Source organism: Dama dama, chromosome 27, assembly GCF_033118175.1.
Source record: "Dama dama isolate Ldn47 chromosome 27, ASM3311817v1, whole genome shotgun sequence".
NCBI classification, from domain to species: Eukaryota; Metazoa; Chordata; class Mammalia; order Artiodactyla; family Cervidae; genus Dama; species Dama dama.
Genome location: NC_083707.1, coordinates 37,850,665 through 37,878,312, shown reverse-complemented (window position 1 = coordinate 37,878,312; position 27,648 = coordinate 37,850,665). Strand labels below are relative to the sequence as shown.

The following is a 27,648-nucleotide window of genomic DNA, read 5'->3' as shown; positions in this document are numbered from 1 at the left end:
AGCAGACTTTGAATATGCATCCTGCAGAAGCGTTCTTCCATTCCCCAGGTACGTCAGATAAAAGGGGGGCCTCCAAAAGTGAGTGTTTTGAAGAATGGTATTAGTTTAAATCTGTTATTTTTTTTTAATCTAAGATAGAATAACTTTAAATATTTCATTTGTCCTATTCAGTTTAACTTTCAAATTTTATATAGCAGTCAGTCAACAAACATGGGTTATTTAAATTATATGTCTGACTCTAGTTGAATAAATTAAGTCATCCTGAGACACTTGAAATTTGGCATTATGGAGCAAATTTTTTTTCTTCTCTTCAGTTCTCACTAACTTTTTTGATTGGAGACAGTCTTCCTATGACTCGGGAAGAAGCTGCTGTTATTTCCGCTGCTTCAGAAGCCTTGAAAAGTGAAGTTGCTCAGTCGTGTCCGACTCTTTGCGACCCCATGGAGTGTAGCCCACCAGGCTCCTCTGTCCATGGGATTCTCCAGGCAAGAATACTGGAGTGGGTTGCCATTTCCTTCTCCAGGGAATCTTCCTGACCCAGGGATCGAACCCAGGTCCCCTGCATTACAGGCGGCGCTTTAACATCTGAGCCACCAGGGAAGCCCTCAGAAGCCTTACATGACTCTAGATACATATGTGACTTCAACTAGTTTATTATGAAAGAAAACTTGAAACACTTGTCTGAAAGTATGTTTTTTCTTGGCTCGGGAACTTGTTGCAGCATTTTGTTTTAGGAGAGCTAAAGTTCTTGTCATATGCCGCTTTTTTAGTAAACGTTCTCAGTAATAGAAAGCATTGAGAAGGGCCAGTTGGGAGGCGAGTGAGGGTTCATGCTTGTCCTGTGGAAACTGTTTCATGCTCCTCTTTGTTTTAACAAGGAAAAGAAAAATGAGTTTTCTGTAAAATAATCATTAACATTTCTGAAGTAGGGAATTTTTTACATAAGGTTTTTCACTTATTTTGGATTCATTTCTTAGTTGCCAATTTTTCTGATTTCTTTTTATAGTGTTATCCTTTTCTTACAGGTGTATAATTAACACACCAACCTCCTGTATTCAAAGGCCATACTTGATAAGTTTAAACACACGTGCACCCATAAAAGTCGCTCAGTTGTGTCCGACTCTTTGTGACCCTGTGGACTGTAGCCCACCAGGCTTCTCTGTCCCTGGGATTCTCCAGGCAAGAATACTGAGTGGAAAGCCATTCCCATCTCCAGGGGATCTTCCCAACTCGGGAGTTGAACCTAGGCCTCCCGCATTACAGGTGGATTCTTTACTCTGAGCCACCAGGGAAGCCGTCACCGTGACACGGAGCCTTTCACTGCCCTGTGCTCTTAGTCTCCTCCACTCTGTGACGGTGCCTCAGGCTTTGTTTCATGGTTTTGACATATTTTTTAGTTTATTTTAGATGTACAGACAAGTTGCAAGTGCAGTTTTTAAAGTTTCCATATACCCTTCACCCAACCTCTTCCCTTCGTGTTCACTTTCCACATGACTGTAGTACGATGATCAGAACCAGGAAGTCAACATCAGTATAAACTATCAGCTAAAGACCTTATTGGAAAAGACCCTCATGCTGAGACAGATCGGAGGCAAAAGGAGAAGGGGGAGACAGAGGATAAGATGGTTAGATAATGTAACCAACTCGGTGGACGTGAATCTGAGCAAACTCCAGGATATGGTGAAGGACAGGGAAGCCTGGCCTGCTGCAGTTTGCAGGATCGCAGAGGCGCACACGAGTAAGCAGCTGAACAACAAACAACAACGGAGACCTTACTAGCACTTCACCAGTGTTTCTGCTCCTGTCTCTTCTCTGCTGCAGGATCCCTCCTTGCTGTTGCCCTGGGCTCTCTGCAGTCCTGTCTTTCCTTGTGACCTTGGCTTCTTAGAGTGCAGAACAGTTACAGTGTAGCTTGTCTCAGTTTGAGTTCTCTGATGCTTTCTCCTTTGGGTGAGAATGGCACCACATGAGGCTCACCCTCCTCGCTGCTGGTGTTAATTCTGCTTGCTGTTGAGTGGTGGCTGCGAGATTATTTGTGGGAAGAAGTCTTGAGACTGTGCGCATATCCTGTCTCTCATTATGTTCTCACCAGGAATTTTAGGGGACACGGTAGACTTTGCTGTGTGTGATTGCTGTGGTGTTTCCCAAGTGGTGACTTTCTGTTTCCATTCTTCTGGCTTCACTTATTTATTGAAAGTGTACTTTGTCAAACAGCTATTCTCTTGTTTACTTAGCTATTCAATTATTAGATTGGTGTGGACTCATGGATATTAATTTTACCCTATGGGTCGTAAACATTATTATCATTATTTCTATAGTTGCTAAGATCGTCCCAGATTCAGCCATTGTTAGCTCTTTCGAGCTGAGTGCTTTTGAAACACTCCCATCATTTTTTGAGCACTTCCTTGTTACTTTCCAGCACTGAAAGATATTCTAGGAGAATCTACTCTCCCTGACTCAACCCTGGAATTATTATTATTTCTCCAAGGGAGCTTTTGAACTCTGGTGTTGGAGAAGACTCTTAAGAGTCCCTTGGACTACAAGGAGATCAAACCAGTCAATCCTAAAGGAAATCAGTCCTGAATATTCATTGGAAGGACTGATGCTGAAGCTGAAACTCCAATATTTTGGCCACCTGATGCAAAGAACCGACTTATAAGAAAAGACTCTGATGCTGAGAAAGATTGAAGGCGGGAGGAGAAGGGGACGACAGAGGATGAGATGGTTGGATGGCATCACTGACTCAATGGACATGAGTTTGAGTAAACTCCGGGAGTTGGTGATGGACAGGGAAGCCTGGCATACTGCAGTCCATCAGGTCACAAAGAGTCGGACACAACTGAGTGACTGAACTGAAGGGAGCTTTGGTTTCTTTTATTGGAGAACAGTGTCTGGACACAAAGATCTGGTCGCTGGGTACACTCACTGGTCTGAGGTGCAATTGCCTGTAGCTCCCCAGCCGGCAGAGCTGAAAGATTCACGTGTGTAAGTACCTATATCTGTACCTGCCTGTAAGAACTGGGGGTTTGCAGCATCCCCCCCCATTCCAACCTGGCGCCTCAGAGCTCATCTCATTGCAGCGTCTTTCTCTAACAGTGAGCACCATGTCTTTCATTATCCACAGTAAGCAACATGTTTGTTCAGTCCTAGAATACACATAAAGGGGTTTCAGGATTGTGAGCCCACATCTCTGTGACTAGAAAGAAATCACTAACTGCAGTACAGTATCTGTTCATGGTTTTTTTTTTTTTTTTTTTGCCTTTAAACCTAGAATTCTGTAGTCTGCATACTGTTCTCCAAAGTTACTTAGGTTCGTTTTCTTCTTCCCTTAAACACAGTTATGTTATTCATACATGGGATTTTTATAACAAGCATTGACAGCATACGTCAACTAGTATTGTTTAATACGATGTTACTTATCCCATCATTTGGTTACTCCTGGGAAGATGGAGCTGGAAGTGAACCAGGCTCAGCTGTGGTCAGAAGGGATCACTGGTCCTCAGTGGAAACAGGCAGTGGCCTGTGCAGCTGTTCGCACCACGAGGGCCGTGCAGAGCTAAGGACACTGGGGTCATAGACTGTTCCAGCCTACGTCTATATGATGCCTTTGTGTGTTTGTCTCTATGTCCCCGAACAGTCTAAAGCCAGGGTTCACGAGTTATTGGTAAGAGTTTTGAAAGTCAGTATTTATTATTGTAAAATATTTGTAAGTATTTATTCAGAATCTGCAGATAAACAACTGCAATATTTTTAAATGATATGGCAGTATTTCATTTATATAAACACTCCTCACTTTGCATAGTAGTACAGACAGTGAAAATGGGCAAGCTGAAACCCTGCAAAAGGAAATTTAGTCAGCGAGGGAAGTTAGGGTTCTTTCATGACCTCTATAACCTTTGGTCAAAGCTTGCCACAACTCTTACTGTGTTATAAGTGTACAGGCAAATGAAAAATAATCAAATAGTACTTAGTGCACTGCAATTCAAAACATGAGAAATAACGAGAATTAAGTGTTTTATTTCTCCACAAAACTCTCAACAGGAGTGGTGTGAACAGCTCTTGCCTTCTTGACGTAACACTTGCACTGTGGAATGAGTGTCTTCTCATTGTCTTAGCAGCTTGCCCTGCTCCTTTCTGAATCTGCCTCCGCTTCCAGCTTTTGATCCTTTGGAATTGCCATGTCCTGAGGCATCTCGGGGAGTTGCTTTTGCCTGAGGGCTTTGCCCGCGTCCCTTCCTCTCCATCTGCATCCTTTGTCTCAGCCCCTTCCCTTGGTTCTGGGATAAACTTGCCTCCAGATTCCTCTGGCTGCACGTTCTGGGTCTCTTGTTTGCATGCCTGGCTGTTTCTTCTGTAACTGCTGATGTCCATTTTGGCTTCTCTGTCAGCACTGGGACTGTTTGTTTCTTTAACTGCACTTTGGTCCTGGCCAGTGTCCTCTTTCCGTTGTGCGTTTTATAAGGTGTCCGCTGGGTTTGTCACTGGGAGACCAGTAGGCAGCACAGCCACACGCTTTGCCACCTGTGGCTGAACTGAGGGACAGATGTGCTGGGACTGGTCACTGACAGGCTCTGAAGAAGCGACGTGATGAGCCCGTGGTCATGACGGGCCTCTGCTGTTTCTGTCCAGTTGCCCCTTTGTATCCACAGGTTCTGCATCCAAGGTTTCAACCAATCATAGATCAAAAATACTTGGGAAAAATGTTTCCAGAAAGTTCCCAAAAGCAAAACTTGATTTGCTATGCACTGGCAAGTGTTCACATAGCGTTTATGTTGTGCTACGTATTAGAAGTAGTCTAGAGATGACTTAGAGTACGTGGGAAGGTGTGTGTGGGTTCTGTGCAAGGATGGCTTCCTTTCCTCTGTAAGCGACTTGGGTGTGTGTGGATTTCAGTATCCAAGGCAGGCCTTGAGCCCCTCCCTGTGTTTACCGCAAGATGATGGGGTGACTATGACGGAGGGGCTGGTGGTGAAATATGTGCTTCCTGTCGTCACATGGTCAGCACAGTGTGGGAGCTGAGGTTCGTGCTGACCCAAGTCTCTCACGGGAGGCCTGGCAGTGCTGTGACCTCCAGTTCAGGTCAGTCACTCAGTCGTATTCGGCTCTTTGCAACCCCATAGACTGACGCCAGGCCTCCCTGTCCATCACCAACTCCTGGAGCTTATGCAAACTCACGTCCATTGAGTCGGTGATGCCATCCAACCATCTCATCCTCTGTCATCCCCTTCTCCTCCCGCCTTCAGTCTTTCCCAGCATCAGGGTCTTTTCTAATAAGTCAGTTCTTTGCATCAGGTGGTCAAAGTATTGGAGCTTCAGCTTCATCATCAGTCCTTCCAATGAATATTCAGGACTGATTTCCTTTAGGATGGACTGGTTGGATCTCCTTGCTGTCCAAGGGACTCTCAAGAGTCTTCTCCAACACCGCAGTTCAAACGCATCAATTCTTTGGCGCTCAGCTTTCTTTATAGTCCAACTCTCACATCTATACATGACTACTGGAAAAACCGTATCCTGGACTGGACGGACCTTTGTTAGCAAAGTAATGTCTCTGCCTTTTACTGTGTTGTTTAGGTTGGTGATAGCTTTCCTTCCAAAAAAAATTGGTGATCTCCAGAGGGGCTCAAGTGTGTGCTGACAGTTATACTTGCCCCATTTTATGACATTTGGGAAAATAAACTTTAAATTTGTTATGAAAATAGGTGATCAAGCCTTTTCTCTCCGTCTGTGGTGTCGTAGGGGTAGGACGTGGGGAGGGAGTGGAGGATCTCTCTGGGAGCCTCAGGATTAAGCTCGGCCTGAGAGCCTGGAGTCTGGGCTTTGTTGAGCTGGGAGGATGGACGCTCATCTCTCAGCCTCACTGTGTCTACTCCTAGATTGACATAGAGATCAATGGCGATGCTGTGGATCTCCACATGAAGTTGGGCGACAACGGGGAAGCTTTCTTTGTCGAGGAAACAGAAGAGGAGTATGTAAGTCCTGGGGGGCGGGCAACGTTCGCCTCACACTCGTGGCTGGTCACTGCTGGCTAGGTGAGCTTTCACTTTGGGTTGAAGAACTGGGCTGTCATAAGGGAGCTGGAGCAGGAGGAACTCCCCCCGCCCCCAGCCCTGAGGTCCAGGCTGCCCATGTGCGAAGGCCCTGGCGCGGCCCCCACTGTGAACGTCCGGGGACTTTCTCAAGTGGTGCCTGCACAGTTCACACCTTGGCCTGAACATGCTCAGCTCCACGTGGGTCATCACAGATGCACAGCAGGCTGCCTCTGCGTGTGGACACGCGACCTTTAAACTTGGAAACACATTTGAGGTTTCCACTGGGGACATTACACCCTGATCTTTGATAGTGAGGTGCTTTAGTTTATTATGTTCTGGGGAGATTTAATTAATTGGCCTCTGCCCTTTATGTGTGATTGTTGCATGTTTGGCCTCTTTCAGCGAGAGCACAACTGACCCCCTTCCCTTGGTATCCACTGATGTGAATGTTCCTGATTGATTTAAAGTGGATCTTTTAACAACTTCTTAGGGGGCATCATTAAATCTTTCATTGTGGAGAATAAAATCTCAGAGCAAAAACAATAGCTTCAAGTTATTAAGGACACAACGCTACTTTTTTTTGGCTGTGAAGATGAACTGCTAGCTTGATGCCATAAATTCCCAAAGGAAAACAGCAGTGGAATGAGATTGTTCATCATTGTTCACTCGGGGCTGGAAGCCGGCAGCGTCAGTACTGGTATGGAAGGCAGCAGGAACCAGTGATTATGAAGGGGAACCTACCAGATCAGTGTTTCTCCTAGTATCTTAATTACTTGTTTTCATGTTGTCTTATTTGCATTTACTTGCCCTGGAGAAAAATTTTCCATATCAGAGGCACAGACGAAAGGCAGAAAGAAGCAGTGAGTTATCACAAGAATGAACATCTCTGATGTAACCTGTCACGCTGACAAGGCTCCCTGTAAATCTGGCAGTGAAAGGACTGGGTGCTCAGAGTCTGTTGCCTGCTTCACACGTCACTTCTCATGATTCCATTTAAAACTGCTCAGCAGAGTGTCAGCTTTCCAGCCTTTTTTTCCTATTCTGCATATGACCCAATTGGTCAGATTTTCTTTAGCATAATGTGCTTTTCTTTAAAAATTACAAATTGCAGTTCATCCAACAACACTAGAATCATTACTCTCCACACAGACCGTGAAGAGAAGCCCTACTTTTCCAGCGGCTCACGGTTTAAAGAGGGATAAACATTACCAGAATCCCTCTGGCTTCCACTTACTGACCTTTTGTTTCTCCCACTGTTGTTATCAACATCCCTGCTGAGTCAGAAGTTCTAGATCGAGCTTCGTCCTTTCCATCACTGCATGATAGTCCGTGGTATGGACGTTCGTTTCTCGAATCTTTCTCGTGCTAATGCACATTCAGCTCACCCGCCCCCCACCCCCAAACAGTGAATCTGCTCTGGCTGAGCTTCCACGTGCCCTGTGCTGACCCGGCATGTCCCTCCTCCACTGTGTTCAGCCACATGGACCCACACGCGCTAAGGCTCAGCTGTGCAGGGAGTGGAAACATAGGCAGGTGGTGGTCAGTGCGACTTTCTCACCTTTGGGAACTAGGTCGGTGTTCTTTGTACCACTATGAGGTTTGGCTCAGCCAGAATCACTGCTGTTTTGATTCACCATAGGGTTTGTCAGACTCTTCTTTCTCATGTTCTCTTTAAGGAGAAGCTCCCTGCTTACCTGGCCACCTCACCAATCCCTACTGAAGATCAGTTCTTTACAGACATTGACAGCCATTTGGTGAAACCAGGTGGAAATGAAAGACCTCCTCAGAGTTCAGATGTTGCCCACATCCTGGAAGCAGAGACGGTCTTCACCCCCAGTTCTGTGAAAAAGAAAAAACGAAGAAGGAAGAAATGCAAACAGGACATTAAGAAGGAGGAGCAGGCCATGTCGCCCCCTGCCGAGGACACCATGGGTGTGGACCTGAGCTCCGACGATGACAAGGGGGCCCAGTCGGCAAGGTAGGTGGGAGGGACAGAAGGAAAGATGTCCATGTGTGAGTCTGCCCTGAAAACCATGCACCTGGACACAGCTGGCTCTGGGAAGGAGGAGGGTTTTCGTGCAGGTGTTGCTGTGTACCGTCTCCAGGGCAGATGTGCAATGGAGACGCTTACAACACCCAGCAGAGACCACAGTGTAGGACTATAACCACACCGTCAGAAAGGCATCTCTGCTTTCCATCCACCAGGGCAGACAGGCCTGCAGGGTCTATATGGGAGCTGAGTGCAGGGGCTAGAGGCCGCTGCTCCCCTCCTGACCATCTCTGGCCTCAGAGGACGCCCGTGTCAGTCTGCAGGGATGAGGGTCTCCATGCCTCCTTCCCCTCCCCTTCATTCTGCTGCACAAAACGGACACTGACCAGCCCCCTTCTGCCCTGTCAAGAGGGGTCTTTTATGGGGCGTGTCCTGATTCCAGAAGCAAACTTGATCATTAGTCACACTGAGATGGACTGACTGACCCTCAGCTGAGGGCAAGGGTCAGCTGGTGTCAGCGGTGAACTTCGGCCCTGGTCATTGGCAACCCCTTATCTCTTACATACGTGCTGCCAGCTGAATAGACAAAAGCTCATTTAGTCCCTCTGATTTATCCATGTAGATGATTCAGGCCACTGACTTTGACTTTCTGTTGGTTTTTGTCCCTGTGCTTTAGAAACTGGGGTGTATTTACATACAGTAATACTCATGGATCTAAGTGTACAGTTCATTGAATCAATAGTTGTAAACATCTTGGAACCTCTCTTGGCTTTTGGATGAGAAAAGTAATTGTTTTATACCGTAAAGCTGAACTTGGAGCCGTGATGTTGGGGGTCGTCTGTGAAGCCTGAAGTGCTCCAGGCATACCATCGGCAAACTTCAGCTGGGCCTCCCCCGCCACCCTGACCAGCATTAGGCCATCTGTCCGGCCTCCCCCGCCACCCTGACCAGCATTAGGCCATCTGTCCGTCCGCAGATCCTCTGTTGTTGAGGGTTGATGTAGATGTTTGTGCTGCGTTTCAGCATTGAGTCAGCGCTGCTCTTCCTCACGCTCTTGTCAGTACCCTCCCTTACATCCCCGCACCACAGGCTTAGATGGCCCCTCACGGTCAGCTTCCTGGCTCCCTGTCCTTGGGTACATGTGCATGTTGAACATGCTCGGCAGGTTTTCGTGAATCATAGGACTAAAGGGAACCTCAGCATCAGCAGCTTTTTCCATCACTCTGATGGATGTGAGCTAATGAGTCCTATTTTTGTCCAGATCTGCCCAGAGAAGACATGTCCTGCCTTCCAGGGCTTGTAAATTCTTAATGGTGCCTGGTCTCTTTCTCTCTCTCAATCGTGTTCTTAATGGTGCCTGGTCTCTTTCTCTCTCTCAATATTTTATTAAATCTAGTCTGCTTTGCTGTGTTTCTTGGTTTACTCTGTGTGTGTGTGTGTGTGTGTGTGTGTGTGTGTGTGTGTGTGTGTGTGTGTGTGTGTGTGTGTGTGTGTGTGGTTTAGTCGTGTCCTGCTCTTCGCAACCCCATGTGTCTGTGTGATAGTCGCTTAGTCGTCTCTTACTCTTTGTGACCCCGTCTGTGCGTGTGTTAGTCGTCTTAGTTGTGTCCTACTCTTTGCGACCCCACGGACTGTAACCCACCAGACTCCTCTGTCCATGGAGTTCTCCAGGCCAGGATACTGAAGGGGGTAGCCATTCCCTTTTCCAGGGGATCTTCCTGACTCAGGGGTTGAACCCAGGTCTCCAACATTGCAGGCAGATTGTTTACTGTCTGAGCCACCTGGGAAACCCCATCTTTTATACTGTGGTGAAATATATTCCAAAGATACATTTTAAGAAAAAAATTTCCATGGCATTTATGTTTCTCTTTTCAAACCTCTTTCAAATATGTGAATAGTAATAGGCCAGGCTGTACTACCCTTTCAAATTTGGCAGATAAGGACTTTTCATAGCAAATGATTTCCCTCTCTCCTTTTACCATTGCAATCTCCTCTTTTAACAAATGCAGTATTTTTAACTGGATATCAGCCTTTTACATGTATTTGTATGTTTCCTCTTAAATGAGGTGGTTTGCCAGAGCTCAGTCTTTCTGAGACAAAAGAGATGAGGGTTAGGAAAACCTGAATTAGGAAATGCAGCCAAAAGGAAAAATAGTTACATATCAGAGTTGGTGGTAAAGCAGAGCATATTGAATTAAGATGTAAAGAAGAGAAGAGATAATACAAATTAATAAAATGATTTCTATCTGTATTTTTCATCTAGCAAATTAAGTGATAGATATTCTCATGTCTGTCCTCGTAGGACATTAAAGTTTCTATAAGGAGCTCTTGAATTTGTATCATATTTAGTGTTTGAACTTTTCAGAGTTTTTCTATATTTGCAGTGCTCTCAACATGATACACCACACAAATCTCACATTGACTCTTGTCAAGTACACAGGACAAGGGACAAATTTCTAACTAAAGATGAAAAACTAATACCCTCAGTGCTTCTGAGGGGTGTTTTCAAGGTTATGTGGCAAGTTCTGTTAACTCAGCAAATCAGGAAAACCAAAGGGTAGATTAATTCAAACCTTATTAGCAGTAGTTCAGTCATCTACAGTTCCAAGGTCTGAGAATGAATTTTAAAAGCATCTATCATACTTTTGTGTCATCTTCCTCACATCCCTAGAATCCTGCAGATTCTAACTTAGAGAAAGTTCTCAGACTGAAAATAAGTTCCGGGTTTTTAAGAGTTTTTTTCCTGTATTTTTGAATTTTTAAGCCATAGCTTTGTCTTCAGCTGTGTGCTTGCTTCCATTTTCTGTAACATGCAGGAGAGTGTAGTGGAAAGAACACAGGCTTGCTAGCTTTGAATCCAACTACTTACTAGCTTTTTTACTTTGGGCAAGTTACTGAACTCCTCTAAGTCCTTGATTAAGTAATACCTAAGGTAGGATTTTACTGCTTCAGATTTGTAAGGATTGGATGCAATATACAATAAAGCCTTAGTTTGCTTCTTGTAGCCTCTGAGTCAAGCACCCCTACCAGATGTAAAAAGGAGTTTTTAAATCACATCTTTTCTGTCCCTCCTGTTATCCCACCGTTGAATGGTGATTGCAGTGGTGTCCAGTAGGTGGCAGCAGTGAACCCCTTTCTCCTTTGTGGAAGGTCGTGTCAGTGGCTCAGTCACGTCTGCCTCTTTGAATCTCACGGACTGTAGACTGCCAGGCTCCTCAGTCCATGGATTTCCCTTTTAAGAGACTTAGTTATTAATTGTTTATTTGACTTTCTTCTTTTGTATCATTTAGACAGTGTGTCATAATTGGGGGATATTATAAAACTGGTGTGAGTGACATTGTTCTGTCTCTGTGATTTTTTTTTTTTTTTTTTCTTTCACAGAAGATCTTCAAATGCTTCCTTAAAGGAAGAAGAACATAAGGAGCCCCTGCTCTTCCATTCCGGAGACCACTACCCCTTGTCTGATGGAGACTGGTCCCCTTTAGACAAGTAAGTGTTCTGGAGATGGCTTCATTTCTTACAGGAAGGATAAGCTGAGTAGCTTTTCTGTTACTCCACATGTTGATGTGTCCATGTCTTCCATACAGAAGAGGAATTAAGGTGTGCTTTCCACACAAGTGTGGACCTTCCCCCTCAGTCATTACCTTGTTCCTAAACTTGATCTGACTTATTCTCAGGGCTGGCCAGTATGGACCTGTTCAATCAGCATAGAATCTGACCCTCTACAGTTCTTGTTGGTGTGAACTGCTTACTATGTAACTGGGTAATACCATGAAGAAACATGCAGTCACACTTGTGTTCAAATCGGTTTCTCTCTGTTTTATGTTAACTTTCCCATCTTTCCATGCATTTCCTCTCCTATAAAATTACCTTTCTCATTGATTTCTCTTGAGAATCAAGTGGGATAATTACATTATTAAGGACCCGGCAAGTCCACAATAAATGCTAGTTGGCATTGTTTTTATTACTGTTAAAGAACTCAAGTGGAAAAAGTAGCCCTTTGGTATCTGCAGGTGAAATTGACATGTTCGGGCTTCTATTTCTCTGTATTTCTTTTCCTCTGTTCAGCTCAGCAAGACTGAAATTCCCAACTTTAACATCGTTACATTTCTTTGTGTTTGCAGCCCCTACCCTCCAGTGGCCTGTCCTAAGAGTGACTCAGAACTGGAAGTGAAGCCCGCCGGGAGCCTGCTCAGATCCGAGTCCCACATGGAGTGGACCTGGGGCGGGTTCCCGGAGTCCACCAAGGTAGAGGGTTCCCTGCTGGAGGTGGAGGGCGGTTTTTGCACCAGTGACCGGAGTGAAAGGGGGATGGCGCCCTCGTGCGGTCACATGAGTGAAGCCACGTTAACACCATCTATAACGTTCATGCTATGTTCACAACAGAAGGAATCCAGCAGTGTAGTAAATAATGTTGACTGTTAATTTAACATTTTAATCAGAAAAATTTTTTAAGTACCTAAAGAAAAGTAAAATTTCCACTGAAAGTTTAAATAAGCAATCGATTATGAAAGCTTTTTTTGTCAGCTCTTAGTGAAAGAAGAAAAAATTGGAACAATGCTTTCCTTGAGAGGAAAAAAAAAAAATGTTCCGACCGTGTAGTGTTTTGAAAATACACATTTTGCTTTTTACGTTTTTGTGACAGGGCCTTGAGGTATAGTGCAGGCAGGCCTCAATTCCCTGGAGTGATCAAGTGTTCTCCCTCTGTCATCTGAAATGTTCACGTGTCCTGTCTTCTCCAGTGCTTAGATCTTTATAGTAGAACAATTATAATGCATTTGTAAGTGTCATAACAGTGAACAAAATGCAGTTAATAGTTTTTTCCCACTATTTAATTATGCACTGTTTTACACATACAAAATTATGTGCTTAGTGGTTGTGTGCTAGTTATAAATAAAATTAACACATGCACCAGTATCCAGGTTAGGAAACAGTTAACAGACACCCTGAACAGTAGTTTAACATTGAAACAATGCACGTTTCAGGTCAGCAAACGGGAGCGGTCCGAGTATCACCCCAGGACAGCGATGATCACGCCGTCAGAAAACACCCACTTCCGGGTGATCCCCAGCGAGGACAGCCTCCTGAGTGAGGTCGAGAAGGATGCTTCCATGGGGGAGACGGTCTGCACCATCGTGAAGCCCAAGCCGCGAGCCCCAGGGAAGCAGCATGGCGGAGCAGCCTCGGCAGCCAGCCCTCGGGAGCCCCCCGCGGGGTTGGATGCCCCCCGCCTGCCTCCCTCACCCCCCTTCGTGGAGGCGCCCTCGGAAGCTCGACCAGCTGCTAAAATCGACTCACCCTCCAAGAAGAGAGGTAATCGGGGCTTTGATTTGACCTCGGCAGCTCTGAATCTAGGTAGTAAATTATTTCAGGGTTTCAGGTGATACACAGGGCCACCTCCTCCCAACTGGGACCTGCCACATCAGGGTGGGGTGGGGCTGTGGTTAGTGTGGCTTCCCCATGGTGCCAACTCTGACCTCCTCTCTCTCCCGGCCATGGCTGCTGAGAAGCATTCTCTGAAAAAAATTATGGAGGTATTAAAGTCAAATTAGGAGTAAAATTAATCTCTTTAAGTGTTAGTTTCTCAGTCACTTCCGACTCTTTGTGGCCCCATGGACTGTGGCCCACCAGGCTACTCTGTCCTTGGGATTCTTCAGGCAAGAATATTGGAGTGGCTTGCCATTCCCGTTTTCAGGGCATTCCCCTGACCCAGTGTTTGAACCCAGGCCTCCTGCATTGCAGGCAGATTCTTTACCATCTGAGCCACCAAGGAAGCCAGGCTTCAGAAGTATGTGAACCAAGAACTTCCAGATGTACAAGCTGGATTTTAGAAAAGGCAGAGGACCCAGAGATCAAATTGCCAACATCCATTGGATCATAAAGAAAAACAAGGGAATTCCAGAAAAAAATCTACTTCTGCTTCATTGGCCATGCTAAAGCCTTTGACCGTGTAGATCACAACAAATTGGAAAATTCTTAAAGGGATGGGAATACCAGACCACCTCATCTGCCTCCTGAGAAACCTGTGTGCGGATCAAGAAGCAACAGAATCTAACATGGAACAACTGACTGGTTCAAAATTTGGAAGAGTACAACAAGGCTATATACTGTCACCCTGCTTATTTAACTTCTGTGAAGAGTACATCACGCAAAATGCCAGTCTGGATGAAGCACAAGCTGGAATCAAGATTGCTGGGAGAAATATCAACAATCTCAGGTGTGCAGATGATACCGCTCTAATGGCAAAAAGCGAAGAGGAACTAAAGAGCCTCTTGATGAGGGTAAAAGAGGAGAGTGAAAAAAATGGCTTAAAACTCAACATTCGGAAAACTAAGATCATGGCATCTGGTCCCATCACTTCATGGCAAATAGATGGGGAAAAAGTGGAAGCAGTAGCATTTTATTTTCTTAGGCTCCAGAATCACTGTGGATGGTGACTGCAGCCACAAAATTAAAAGATGCTTCTCCTTGGAAGAAAAATTATGACAAACCTAGACAGCGTATTAAAAAGCAGAGAGATTACTTTGCTGACAAAGGGCCATCTTGTCAAGGCTATGGTTTTTCCAGTAGTCATGTAGGGATGTGGGAGTTGTACCATAAAGAAAGCTCAGTGTCGAAAAATGGATGCTTTCTAACTGTGGTGCTGGAAAAGACTCTTGAGAGTCCCTTGGCCTGCAAGGAGATCAAACCAGTCAATCCTAAAGGAAATTGACTCTGAATATTTATTGGAAGGATTGATGCTGAAGCTGTAGCTCGAATACTTTGACCACTTAATATGAAGAGCTAACTCATTGGAAAAGACCCTAATGTGCTGGGAATAATTGAGGGCAAAAGAAGAAGGGGGCATCAGAGAATGAAATGGTTAGGTAGCATCACCTATTGAATGGACGTGAGTTTGAGCAAGCTTTGGGGGAGATAGTGAAGGACAGGTAAGCCTGGTGTGCTGTAGTCCGTGGGATCGCAAAGAGTTGGACACCGCTAAGCAGCTGAGCACTCGTGCACGTTCATGTATAAAGAGAAACCATACTGTCAGGTGTGAATGACTTAGGGCCCAGGATTCACATGAGAGCAGGTGAAAGAACACGAGACTCAGCCCGTGTTTATTGGACAGCTATCAGGAGTGCTGGGCTCTCACCTGGATGGGTGAGAAACAGCAGTGCAGAAAGGTTAGATGATGCCTTTAAAAGTACACCGCAGTTCTGGTCGTGGTTGGTTTTATTGTCTGCAAACCTTTGTTTTCTTGCAGTTGTAAATGAAAAGTAACCAGGTTCTCATCTCTGATGTGTTTTTCTTAAAAAAACCAGGTGTCCACAAGAGAAGCCAACACCAGGGGCCTGATGATATTTACCTGGACGACCTGAAGGCACTGGAACCTGAGGTTGCAGCTCTCTATTTCCCCAAAAGGTAGTGGGTTTATACTGCACAGTTGGCAACTCTGAAATGTTCTAGATGTTTCCAGAGCAAAGCATTAGAAAAAGGAGCGAGGGGCTGGTATCCTTCAGCTAAGTTGAATCCTTGCTTCAGATTTTGGAAATGGAAAATCCAGAAATTGTGCCTGTGTTGTCTTTTTTACCTGTTTATGAAGAAATGTTCAGTACAGTGAGAAGGTGCCCCCGTCAAGCTCATGTAGTAAGGGTGTAACGTGGATGTAACATCAGATTAGCCCTTCCTGTTCATTAGCATTGTTTCCTTTATTATGTGTTTAGAGGTGGTATATCTTTATTCAGAGACACTTTACAAAAGCAGGCCTCCACTCTTCAGTGAGGCCCCGCTTACTCAGGCCTGGATCTGGTGGGGCCCCTTCCAGGGCCTTTCCAGACTTCCCTTCCTCCTTTCCAAACCATCCCTTCCTCCTCTGTGACTCCCCGCTTGGAATAACACCAAAATTTTAGCAGTGATAGACTTGGGCAGTTTTCCCAAGGCCATTTCCATTCTAGGGGAAATTCCATTTTATTAAATAATATTCTGTGGTCACAAAGAACAGTGTTTACTTTTCCCCATGTTCTCATGGCTTGAATACACTGAGCCATAGTCACACATAATTAAACACTTTTAAATAAATTATTGAAAAGCATATCTGAAGGTTTTATTTAAAACAGAAAGACAGGATTGATGTGAGGATACTTAATATTTACAGATATTTTTGTAGGATCCTTAAAACGTCCTCCTAACTTTCTCCCCTTTGTTTGGAGTAGTAATTGGGTTTTTAAGGGGAGAGAACTGAAACTGGTGGTTTTTTTTTTTTTTTTTTTCATTTAGAAAGTTAAAACGTAAGCTATCTTGACATTACCTCTTTGTTTCTGACTTCCCGGTCCTTAATCATTTGTTTACCTTGGGACAAATATAAGACATTTAGTTTCCTTTTTTAAAACACGGGGAGCCTGACTGCTGCACTGGGGCCACCTGTGCGGTTGTAGCCTGACCATCTGGGCCCATAGCTGCTCACATCATGAGTGATTGTTTCTGGAAGCAAGACAGTGAGGCTGTTGGAATGCTCACAGGCATTCATTTTATCATCATGGTCACCGGCAACCTGACTGAAGAGCTAGTGTTTGTAACTAGAGCTGAACTTGACCCTGAAGCACACAGTCTGGTGGTTCTAGCGGCCCGTTGTTGAACGTCCTCCATGTATTCAGCAGGGGTGTCGGTTAGGGTCACACCAGCTGCTTTATCTGATAAACTCACGACCTCAGTGGCTTGATGGCTGCAGTTCATTTCTTGCTGGGGGCTCTGGAGCACCAGCCCCTCCCATCCTGAGGCTCCACCATCCCCGCGGGGCCTCGACAGGGAAAGGGGAGGGCCGTCGGGGGCACAGTTTTCAGGGGCCTGGCTTGGGAAGGAGGCAGCACACGCCTTCTGTCCACAGGGACGACACAGTTGTCTGATCGCATGGCTACACCTGACTGCAGGGGACCACCCGTGTGCCCGGGAGGGTGAGGACGTGGTGCTTGTGTTTCACCCTGAGGTCAGCCTTGCTGGGGACCCAGCACAGCAGCGGGGTTTGCTGCTTAGGTGGCCTTGGCTTTTTCACCGTCTCCAGTTAGCAGCACATTCTGTTGATGCGATTAATCTCAAAACTGTGTTATGGGTGTGCATCACTCAGTCCCAAACACCAGAATTTTCTCTTCAGAGGCTCAAGTGCAAAACATGGTCGTGTTTGAAGCTGCTTTCTCTTTAGGACTTATCTGTACTCTGCTGCCACCTGCTGCTCAAATTTCAGATTTTTTTCTAAAGATCATGTAACTTCATGAGATGACACACATTTATATGCTAGCTTTTAAAAAAATAAAAGAATTTAATAATTCTAGACGTATTTCAGTGACATTAAGTATCTCCAAAAGGTGTAGAGCAGGAAACGTGACTAAGAGATGTAAGGTGTCATTTCCCCGTCCTTTTTCTCTTAAATTTATGCTCCATTACGAAAAGTTTCCTTTAGGATCAGCTTCTAAAACCTGGCTTCCACGCCTTGTTTAGAAAACTGAGAACATTGAGTAACCTCGACTTTGGTTCTGGGGCTCACCAGTGTGTAGAAACAGTTTATTTCTGGTTTCTTGGTGCACTGTTTTCTTGAGATGTGTCCAGCCTCCTGAGAATTTTTACTTGGTTAATTTCTTTGTTTTGTTTTCATGAAGTAACAAATGAATTTAGAAAAGCCTTGTTTTTAACAGTAATACAACCTTAGACTACAGCAGTTTTCTACGAGTTGAGTATAGTACCACAGCCGTCTGTAGAAGTTAAGATCAGAAGGTTTCCAGACTTCACGTTTTTCTTACCCTGTCATTTTTGTCATGTAAATAAATGCTTGTAACTTTCATCCCTTTCATTTAAGTCAGAAAGGCCATCCCTGAAAGGTCCGCATGACTGACTGACTGGTGTGTGCGCGTTTACTGTGTTGAGTTAACTCCTCAGCAGTGCTGTTGGGTTGTGTCGGCGTCGTCTAGGGTAGGAGTCTGAACGCTGCCTGAGCAAAGTCGCCTCCATGGGAGGGAGCCCTGAGCTTGGCCGTCGGGCTCACGGCAGGGGTGTGACGGCCGGTGCCTTTCTCCCCACAGCGAGTCGGAGCCTGGCTCCCGGCAGTGGCCCGAGTCCGACACACTGTCCGGCTCCCAGTCCCCCCAGTCGGTGGGCAGCGCGGCGGCCGACAGCGGCACCGAGTGCCTCTCGGACTCCGCCATGGACCTGCCTGACGTCACCCTGTCGCTCTGCGGCGGCCTCAGCGAGAACGGAGAGATCTCCAAAGGTAGGCGGGCAGCCTCGTCCGCCCTGGGTGGTGGAGCCGTGTCGGGAACGCAGCCCTGGGCTCTTGTGGAGGTGGCGGGGTCTCCCTCCGCCCCTCATTTAGGTGCCTCGTGTTGGGGTGACCCCGCGTGTTGGTGGTGGAGGGCTCTGGGCCTGGGGGCCAGTTCTCAGGCGGCCCCGTGTACTGGGTGGCCAGGGTCAGCTCAGCCCCAGCCGCCTTCTTTGTGAAGTTGCTGGAATAATTGTCGGGCTGGGACCTGGCAGCCCCCAGTCTGAGCATGAGAGGAGGGCCTCACGTTGCCAAATCTGTCTGCTGAGCGAAATGGTCTTTCTGGCAAAAGTGGAAGGGGCTACTCTGTCTGAGGCTTGGCCCAGGAGAGTCAAGTTGCTCATGAGAAAGGGGGTTGCTTAGCAGGGCTGGTTCCAACAACCCTGCGGGACTTGAGCACCTGTGTGTCCGACTGTTGCAGCCAGTTCTTCGGCCTTTCTGGCCTTACCTCCTTTTGTAAACTGAACTCTTCATGTTTTCTCACTTTGGCTGGTGGCCCTTGATGGATTTTCCTCTAAGGAAAGATTTTCTGACTAACGTCATCTTTTGTGTGTGTGGCAGGCTGGGTTGCCCTGGGCCTCTCGGCTGGAACTCCCTAAATCCTCCTCTTCTTGGGGTCGTGGGGTGATCACTTTTCCATCTCTTACTTCTGTTTACTTTTTGCAAGAAACTGAGTGTGTTATGGACAGTGGTTCCTTCTAGGGACAAAATTAGGTCACGTTAGAATCCTCTTAAGCCCTCCCTTTAAAAAATAGGGTGGAGGAGGGGACATACAATTTATGTAAAACTGTAAAACTTATGCTTAAAAGACCATTAACTTAGGGTAGCGTTTGTTATTGGGGGAGGCAGAAATGGCAAGCAAATAGTACGTAGATTACCAGGAGGAACAATCCCAGCGACAGTTTCCTGTGATTAGAGTTTTCTCTGAATTAGAGGATAGCCTCTGGGAACAGGGGACAGAAAGTCACGCTTGACCCTTGTTTGTTCTGCAGGAACTCGGGATTTGTTTCTTCTTGAGAGACCCTCAGCCAAATTCTGCTGTGTTTGGCTTCTCCCTCCAAGCGCTATAAAATGCTTGGGTGGTTTTCTCATGTAGCTGCACTTGTGCACTTACGGCTGTAAGACCCCACAAACATTCCCCAGTTATACTGTTAGAAGTTGCCCGCCGGTCAAGGGTTTCACACCTGCTTCTGAGAATGAAGCTCAGCAGTTTTCACTGGTTATGGAGTTGAGTGTGTGTGAACCCGGGCCTTCATGTCTCCCTCCCTCTCACATCTGTGATCTATTTGCCTCAAAGTCCCTAGCTTATCCCTTTCTCCTGTTTTTTTGTTTGTTTGGTTTTTGGTTTTGATTTTTCACTACTGTGGGAAGAGTGGTAGAAGAGGGGCAGTAGAAAAGAAGTGTTTTTTTTCTTGTCCAGGAAAAAAAAAACAGACCACAAACATCTACCATTTGTTGTTGATTCTCATAGAAAAGATAGTTGTTGGGTTTTTTGGTTTGTTTTGAAGTATTTTTTTGATCCTGTTGTCTGAGTGTGAAGGGAGTATTGTAATAAGCTCATGTGGATGTTTACTCATGTAATCTCTAACCAGATGGATAATTGTTACCTTACAGAGAAATTTATGGAGCACATCATTACGTACCATGAATTCGCAGAAAACCCTGGACTCATAGACAATCCCAACCTTGTGATACGGATATATAACCGGTAAATACTCTTGCTTTTTCATTGTTTATAATTGTTAAATATTCTTGCAGGTTTTTCTGGCCCTAAGTGCTATGTAGTTTTTAAGTATTATACTTTTTCGCACTATGCCCATTTCATATACATGGGCAGCGACTTTGGAGTGAAGCTGAAGAAGCTTCAGCTTTATTTTCAAGTGAGGCTTGAAATGCTGCTCTGTTTTACACGTGCTACTTCCCTGCTTGGAGAAGTTTGGCTCGAAGCAGAGATTGCTTATGTGGCAAGACACTGAGCTGATCACGTCTTCACTGGAAAGAATAAGGACTTTGTTATTGGCATTTCTGTGTCCTCTCCCACCCTCTGCTCTCTTTGACGGTCGTGCCTGGCTTTGCTCTCACAGTTACTACAGCTGGGCGTTGGCGGCCCCCATGGTCCTCAGCCTTCAGGTCTTCCAGAAGAGCCTGCCCAAGGTGAGTTGTCGCTCCCCAGAAATGTCTGCAGCACACAGCGCTTTGAGAATCCGTGTGTGCATGTCTCTGAACTGGGTGCTATTCTGTTTTACTTAATATTATAAAGTTAATACCATCACTCAAATCATCTCATGCCCAGAAACCCAGGAAATTGGCTCGGCTGCCACATCTGTCATTTTTGCTAGATATTTATACCAGTTTCTGATTGTGTGTCAAGGTTGAGAGATTTCACGAACTGTTAGTTAAATGTAGGATAAAAACATTTCTTCCCATTAATATGGAAAGGAGCAGTAAGAAGAAGGTGACATGGCCCCCGGAAGCATGGTGTCAGTGTGGTTCCTTCAGCTTATGGCTAATGAGCCTGTTACGTAGAACCTGAATCTGTGCACCAAGGTGACAGCATCGGTCCTCATAATTCGAGAAGGCAGAGAAGGGAGAGCAGCCCACCTGCCAGCCCCTAAGAGGGGCCAGACCACCTGGCCTGACAGCACAGAACAGCCATGAGAGAGGACGCCGGCGGGTGGAGGCATCGTCACCCTCTGGTTGAGGGTAGAGGGGTCGAGTGCCCTGTGACCAAGATGCTGGGCTAACCTGCGTTCATTGTTTTCAGGCCACAGTCGAGTCCTGGGTCAAAGATAAGATGCCAAAGAAATCTGGCCGCTGGTGGTTCTGGCGTAAGAGGGAGAGCATAACCAAGCAGGTAACCGAGCTGGAAGTGGGCTGAGAAGAATGACTCTTTAATTTATCGAGAAACCCTTTTTTGCCAAGCACAGGGAAGTCCCGTTTGGGCTCCATGATGCTCTTTCACAATAGTCGGCACCGTGTGTGAACAGCCACTTGTGCAGGTCAGATACTGGCGCTTCGCGTGCATCACCCGTCACCTTCACTGCCGCCCAGCGGTGCCGGGATGTGGACTCCTGTGTACCTGTAGGAGGCCCGAGCACAAGACCGCGGGCGCGGGGCTGGTGAGGGGTGGAGCTGCGCCGTGGCGTCACGTCCGCCCCCAGGAGAGGCCCGAGCACAAGACCGCGGGCACGGGGCTGGTGAGGGGTGGAGCTGCGCCGTGGCGTCACGTCCGCCCCCAGGAGAGGCCCGAGCACAAGACCGCGGGCGCGGGGCTGGTGAGGGGTGGAGCTGCGCCGTGGCGTCACGTCCGCCCCCAGGAGAGGCCCGAGCACAAGACCGCGGGCGCGGGGCTGGTGAGGGGTGGAGCTGCGCCGTGGCGTCACGTCCGCCCCCAGGAGAGGCCCGAGCACAAGACCGCGGGCGCGGGGCTGGTGAGGGGTGGAGCTGCGCCGTGGCGTCACGTCCGCCCCCAGGAGAGGCCCGAGCACAAGACCGCGGGCGCGGGGCTGGTGAGGGGTGGAGCTGCGCCGTGGCGTCACGTCCGCCCCCAGGAGAGGCCCGAGCACAAGACCGCGGGCGCGGGGCTGGTGAGGGGTGGAGCTGCGCCGTGGCGTCACGTCCGCCCCCAGGAGAGGCCCGAGCACAAGACCGCGGGCGCGGGGCTGGTGAGGGGTGGAGCTGCGCCGTGACGTCACGTCTGCCCCCAGGAGAGGCCCGAGCACAAGACCGTTGCGCGGGGCTGGTGAGGGGTGGAGCTGCGCCGTGACGTCACGTCTGCCCCCAGGAGAGGCCCGAGCACAAGACCGCGGGCGCGGGGCTGGTGAGGGGTGGAGCTGCGCCGTGGCGTCACGTCCACCCCTAGGAGGAGGGGACCCCGTGCCCTCAGTCCCCGCCCCGGCCTCGTGGGTGTGGCCAGGTGATATGCTGTGTGGCGGAGCTGATGCCCTGTCACAGTCCTCACCCCTGGCTTGGTGGCAGCAGCTTTTCACACACACAGCGTATGACTTCTCTCTCAGGTTTCTGTCCTTTTGGCTCATCAAGCTAGAGGAAGTCTGTTTCTTAAGCGTTTTTAATTTGTGGATTCAGACAGTGCTTTTGCTGATTTCTGGAGGGGGCTGCTGATGGCTTTTTGCTCCGTCAGTAGGGCGAGAGCTGCTCATCATCACTGTCTTCCTGTCGTTGCAGCTGCCAGAGGCCAAGGAAGGGAAAGTGGAGGTCCCACCGCCCAGTGACCGGCCATCAAGCGCGAAGGAGCCGGCCAGCGGCAGGTGACTTTGACAGATTTGTGTAATTCTTAGTAAGAAATGTTTTGTTCAGTGGACAGCCACTGGCTTCATTGTGCCACTCGGTTAATAGATAACTTCTGCTTTTCTTGAAAAATATCATCAGCTTAGGGAATTCCCTGGTGATCCAGTGGTCAGAACTCAAGACTCACTGCTGGGGCTCTGAGTTCGACCCTTGGTCAGGAAACTAGGTCCAACAAGCCGAACCATGTGGTGTGGCCAAAAATATATTTATGTCTGTATATATGTATCATCAGCTTAGAGTCAGGATACTCATTGCTGCTTCCTAAGCACGTTGCTCCCGCTCTGGAGCCGTGAAAACAGGTACCCCTGACATGCAGGCCTCTGGGAAGCAGGTCTTGGGGAATCATAAGATGTGTAGTGCCTGGGGCCCTACTCCCTGGCTGTCAGGCACAGCAGGAGACATGACAGAACCTCAGAGATGGGTACGGGTCCCTTTCGTTTCTTGGGAGGAGTCTGCCCTGGACACATGGACTGGCTGCCTGAGGGGACGTATCACAATGCACCCATTCTTGTTTCTGCCACTGTGTTCCTTCCTCTATCACATCTTTTGTTCTCTTCCCATCCCTGACTCTTGGGTTCATCTTCCTGTTCTTTACCCTCTTCTTTTTAAAGAATTGTATAAAATCTTTCTTGTTAATCTCTTAAATCACTGTAAGTGTTCATACTTTCTATAACTTGTACCTTTTAAAACATACATATCCCTTGCAACAGGAATCAGCAGACCTAGTAGCATTCACTGGTTCTAGCAGAAAACAGCCAGTCATAGCAGGAGAGTGACCCTGGCCAGTCAAGAAGGGAGGAGGAGAGTGACCCTGGCCAGTCGTGGAGGAGGTGGATCATGCAACGTGGACCCTGGGTCTGGCTCCTCCTGGGTGGATCTGGGACTTCTCTGTCTCTTCCGGATCCTGAATGAAAAGCTGTTGTCTGTAGACGCCCCTCAGCCTCTCCAGTAACAGACTCTGTTTGACAGGTCGGCTGAGGATGACTCATCGAGTGATGAAGGGTCCCAGGAACTGGAAGAGTCCATCAAGGTGGACTCCGCCCCCACAGAACCCCCAAGCCATAGTGGCACAACCTCCTATAAGAAGTCTCTTCGTCTGTCCTCAGACCAGATCGTGAGTTGCGTGTGGTGTGGGTGGGTCCAGTTTCATGAGCCTTAGTAACTGGTCGCCTTGACGAGCCTCCCTTTCTGTCGGCCCAGCCCCACGCCTCACATGCGGCCCAGTGCGTGGCCATGTAAATGCTCACATGTGTCCAGGAGAGTGGCAGCCCCACCCCGGGACCCCCAGGGTTCCCTGGGATGACTTTCCCCTCCTTCATCCCTAGGCCTCCTACTTCCGTGTCTGGGAGTGAACCAGGGCACCTGTGTTTTCAGCCTGAGTCTGACACATCCAGACTGGCTCTGGGCCCCTCGCTGTCTCGTAGGAGCCACAGCCAGAGGGAAATGACATCTACCTAGATGCAGTCTCCCCCTTCCTGTCAATTTCCCACTTCCTCACCTTAACCCATTTTCAGTATGAATTGGTCCTGCTGTGCCCCAAGGGGAAGGATCTCTGGTACACAGGACGTCCCGGGTGGCAGGGAGGGGACTGGGAAGCAGGGGTCAGAAGGGCCCTTGGGCACTTTATACACAGTTCAGGCCGAGGTTCCTCAGCCCAGTCCCCGAACCCCAGGTGCAGCCCCGATCCATCCTCCCAGAGCTGGGTCTTGAGATGCTACTGGCAGTCTGGAGAGTGTTGATTCTGTTCCAAAACTGTTTTCTGTTGCTATTCCTTGCCTTTTTTTTTTTTTTTAATAAACAGTTAATTTGTTCATGTATTTCTGTCCATGTCTGTTCACACACATTTATATATTTTAGAGATTAGGATCATTTCTCATGTAACCTTGTATCTTTTTTAAATTAATTTTAATTGGAGGCTAATTACTTTTCAATATTGTGGTGGCTTTTGCCATACATCTACATGAATCAGCAACTGGTGTATATGTGTCCCCCATTCTGAAACATTGTATCTTAAGCAGTTTCTCTGACCACATTTTCTTGGAAAGTGTGACTTAATTGTTGCATGTAATTCTATCAAAGTGATGTACCTTTAATTTTCAAAGCTCTAATTTTGCTGATTCTTACACTTTTTATGAAAGGCGAAACTGAACCTCCAAGATGGCCCAAACGACGTCGTGTTTAGTATCACAACCCAGTATCAAGGCACCTGTCGCTGTGCCGGGACCATTTACCTGTGGAACTGGAACGACAAGGTCATCATTTCTGACATTGATGGGACGATAACCAAGTAAGCGGGAGCCCTGGGGTGGCAAGAGGAGGGCCCAGCGCAGTGTGCAGAGGGCCAGGGGCTCCCTCACCTGAGTGACCCGCCACCATCAGGAGGGTTTTTTAAACTACATGCACTGAGAGGTCCTGAGTGCAGTCCCCACAGAATCATTCTATGGATGGAGGAGGTGGGTGGGGCAATACAAACAAGGGCAAAACATTTGGGGAATTCCCCTGGCAGCCAAGTTAGAACTCAGCACTTTCACTGGTGAGGGCCCAGATTCATTCAGTCCCTGGTTGGGGAACTAGGATCCCGCAAGCCTTGTGGCGCAGCCAAATGACCATAATAATAATAACTCTTGGAAAGATTTAATTATTCGGTCTCCAAATTCTGGCATGGGGAGGAAAAAATAGAAGCTGTTGCAGTTAGAGAAGAGGAGGCCGTGTGGTCGTAAATGCCCTGAGAGTGAAGGGCCAGCCCTTGGGTCTGGTGGCGCTCTCAGAAGCTCCTGGGTGATGTCCTTGGCTTGTGCACACACAGACCAAGGAAACGGCCTTGTGGGCTGTCACCACCCCCCAGGCCCCTTCCCTTCCCCCAGCGGCTGCTGTTACAGAAGCTGGTGTTTCAGTAACGGGCAAACACTCGGCTCTACGTGCTTGGTTCCTGACACCTCCTCCTGTTTCCACCCTCCCAGGTCTGACGCTCTGGGACAGATTCTTCCGCAGCTGGGCAAAGACTGGACGCACCAGGGTATCGCGAAGCTCTACCATTCCATCAACGAGTAGGTGCCTGACCCTGTGGCCAGTGAGCTGGGATTTTGCTGGACCTGTAGAAGTAGTCCCAGGAAATCTTGTTTGTGATCCAGCTTTCTCACTCTCCCTTCTCACTCCTTACTGGAGCCTCCCGCAAGGGAAAGTGTGAGCCACCACCCGTGGGGCTGGAGCCGTGTGCCTGGCGAGTTACACCTTGTTCTTGCACAGGGCTGCGAGTTGTAGGCACTACCTGTATCAGTAGTTTCAGCTGTACTTGGGTTTGTAGTCGTAGTTTAATCATTTGTAACTTTTGTTAGTACTTTTAATTGTATTTCTTGAAGTGGGTAATAGATGTGTGCATGGGGGAATCAATCTGCCAGGTGGTTTTCTCCATCGAGTACCTTTTGTGAGAACACAGTGCTGTGGCCTTTGTGGGAATCCTAATACATCCGAGTTAAGTCAATCTGCAGAACTACAGTGTCTTAAGCAGAGTTTGAGAATGTCCCAATAAAGACAGCCCCTAGTTTTTTGTCTGCTTTATAATTGGCTTCTGTAGATATGTTATTACATGACACCTTAGCATAATCCCTAATCACATCTCCTCCATGGTGTGTTTCATGGAGTGGTGAGATCTTTATAATCCTGATGATGCTTGTGTTAAATTTAGGAATTTGACTTTCATGGGAGGTGAGAGGAACTTTATTGGGACCTTTAAAAAGAAAAAATGCATTTCTCCCCCTTTAGCTGAAGCACATGGGCTAAACAGGATGCGTTCTCTTCCAGGAATGGCTACAAGTTCCTGTACTGCTCAGCCCGTGCCATCGGCATGGCCGACATGACCCGCGGCTACCTGCACTGGGTCAACGACAAGGGCACCATCCTGCCCCGCGGCCCCCTCATGCTGTCCCCCAGCAGCCTGTTTTCTGCCTTCCACAGGTGTGTGTGCATGTGTGTGTATGCGTGTGTACCTGTGGGGACCGGGGCCTGGCTGGACTGTATTACAGAGCTTCTGGGTCTGAGTTCCATGTTACTCTAGCTCACACACCGCTCACCTGGTCTGTGTCAGACACAGCTGAGAAAAGCCAGGCTGGCAGAGATGGGGAAAGATACCAGTTAGGAAGGATTTAGCAAAATGGATAGCTGTGGGTTTTCAGACCACGTACCAGGGAAAACTGCCATTTTGGATTTGGTGGTGATACTTCTTTCTCCTAGGGAAGTAATAGAAAAGAAGCCGGAGAAGTTCAAGATTGAGTGTCTGACCGACATCAAGAATCTCTTTGCCCCAGCTCAGCAGCCCTTCTACGCTGCCTTTGGGAACCGCCCAAATGTAGGTGTCTGCTCTGGGCTGCACATGCGTGCACCGTGGGAAGCGTGCACAGGACGGTGCTTTAGGGTGTAGGCGGGCCATAGTCTTTACCCCAGGCGTGTGGGCGCAGTGAGGTCTGCTGTGTTGGGTGGGTGCTCACTTCATCTGCATGATTCCTCCCGCAGCAGGGAGGTACTGGGGCGGAGACCTGCCCTAGGATGCCCATCTGTGACCAGGGGCTTCGGTTCCATTTCCGTGAATTCTGAGCTGAGCCTTAGATCCGCCCCTCAGATCCATGGCTTGAGCACTGCCTCTCCCCCAACCCCCAGCCACGAATGCTTCCCCTCTCCTACTCTGGGGCCTGGAGTCTCCTTGGTACCCACGTTCTCTGGCTTCCCAAGCACCCCCTGCAGTGTGCGTTGGCCTCCCTCTTTAGGCAGTGTCTGTCTAAAGCTCAGCCTGGGTGGCGGCTGCCCCAACTCCACGTGTTCTCCATACGCCGCTTCCTGTGATGCAGTGCTTCTGGCTCACAGGGGGCCCGAGAACTTCTCAGTAACCACCCTGCTCTGTTTCCTGCGGCAGGACGTCTATGCTTACAGACAAGTGGGTGTCCCAGACTGCAGGATCTTCACCGTGAACCCCAAGGGCGAGCTGATACAAGAAAGGACCAAAGGAAACAAGTCCTCGTAAGTGCGTTCCCACTTCTAAG

The 27,648-nt window shown here is 47.8% G+C and overlaps 1 protein-coding gene across 5 annotated transcripts in view; it reads left to right on the top strand.

Annotated features, from left to right (window-relative positions):
• Positions 1 to 27,648, top strand: part of LPIN2 (lipin 2) — a 77,896-nt gene that overhangs the window by 46,927 nt on the left and 3,321 nt on the right. For 3 of the 5 annotated variants that reach the window (XM_061130870.1, XM_061130869.1, XM_061130865.1), the window contains exons 3-19: positions 5,874 to 5,969; positions 7,706 to 8,007; positions 11,401 to 11,508; positions 12,144 to 12,267; positions 13,005 to 13,332; positions 15,324 to 15,423; positions 18,072 to 18,259; positions 19,922 to 20,015; positions 20,392 to 20,461; positions 21,072 to 21,161; positions 22,493 to 22,575; positions 23,585 to 23,729; positions 24,754 to 24,902; positions 25,576 to 25,662; positions 26,417 to 26,569; positions 26,846 to 26,960; positions 27,522 to 27,625. In XM_061130870.1, coding sequence (XP_060986853.1) covers positions 5,874 to 5,969; positions 7,706 to 8,007; positions 11,401 to 11,508; positions 12,144 to 12,267; positions 13,005 to 13,332; positions 15,324 to 15,423; positions 18,072 to 18,259; positions 19,922 to 20,015; positions 20,392 to 20,461; positions 21,072 to 21,161; positions 22,493 to 22,575; positions 23,585 to 23,729; positions 24,754 to 24,902; positions 25,576 to 25,662; positions 26,417 to 26,569; positions 26,846 to 26,960; positions 27,522 to 27,625 — 2,336 coding nt within the window. Of the gene's footprint in view, positions 1 to 2,547; positions 2,986 to 5,873; positions 5,970 to 7,705; positions 8,008 to 11,400; positions 11,509 to 12,143; positions 12,268 to 13,004; positions 13,333 to 15,323; positions 15,424 to 18,071; positions 18,260 to 19,921; positions 20,016 to 20,391; positions 20,462 to 21,071; positions 21,162 to 22,492; positions 22,576 to 23,584; positions 23,730 to 24,753; positions 24,903 to 25,575; positions 25,663 to 26,416; positions 26,570 to 26,845; positions 26,961 to 27,521; positions 27,626 to 27,648 lie in introns of those variants that run through there. The other 2 variants (XM_061130868.1, XM_061130867.1) reach the window with 2 other exon arrangements.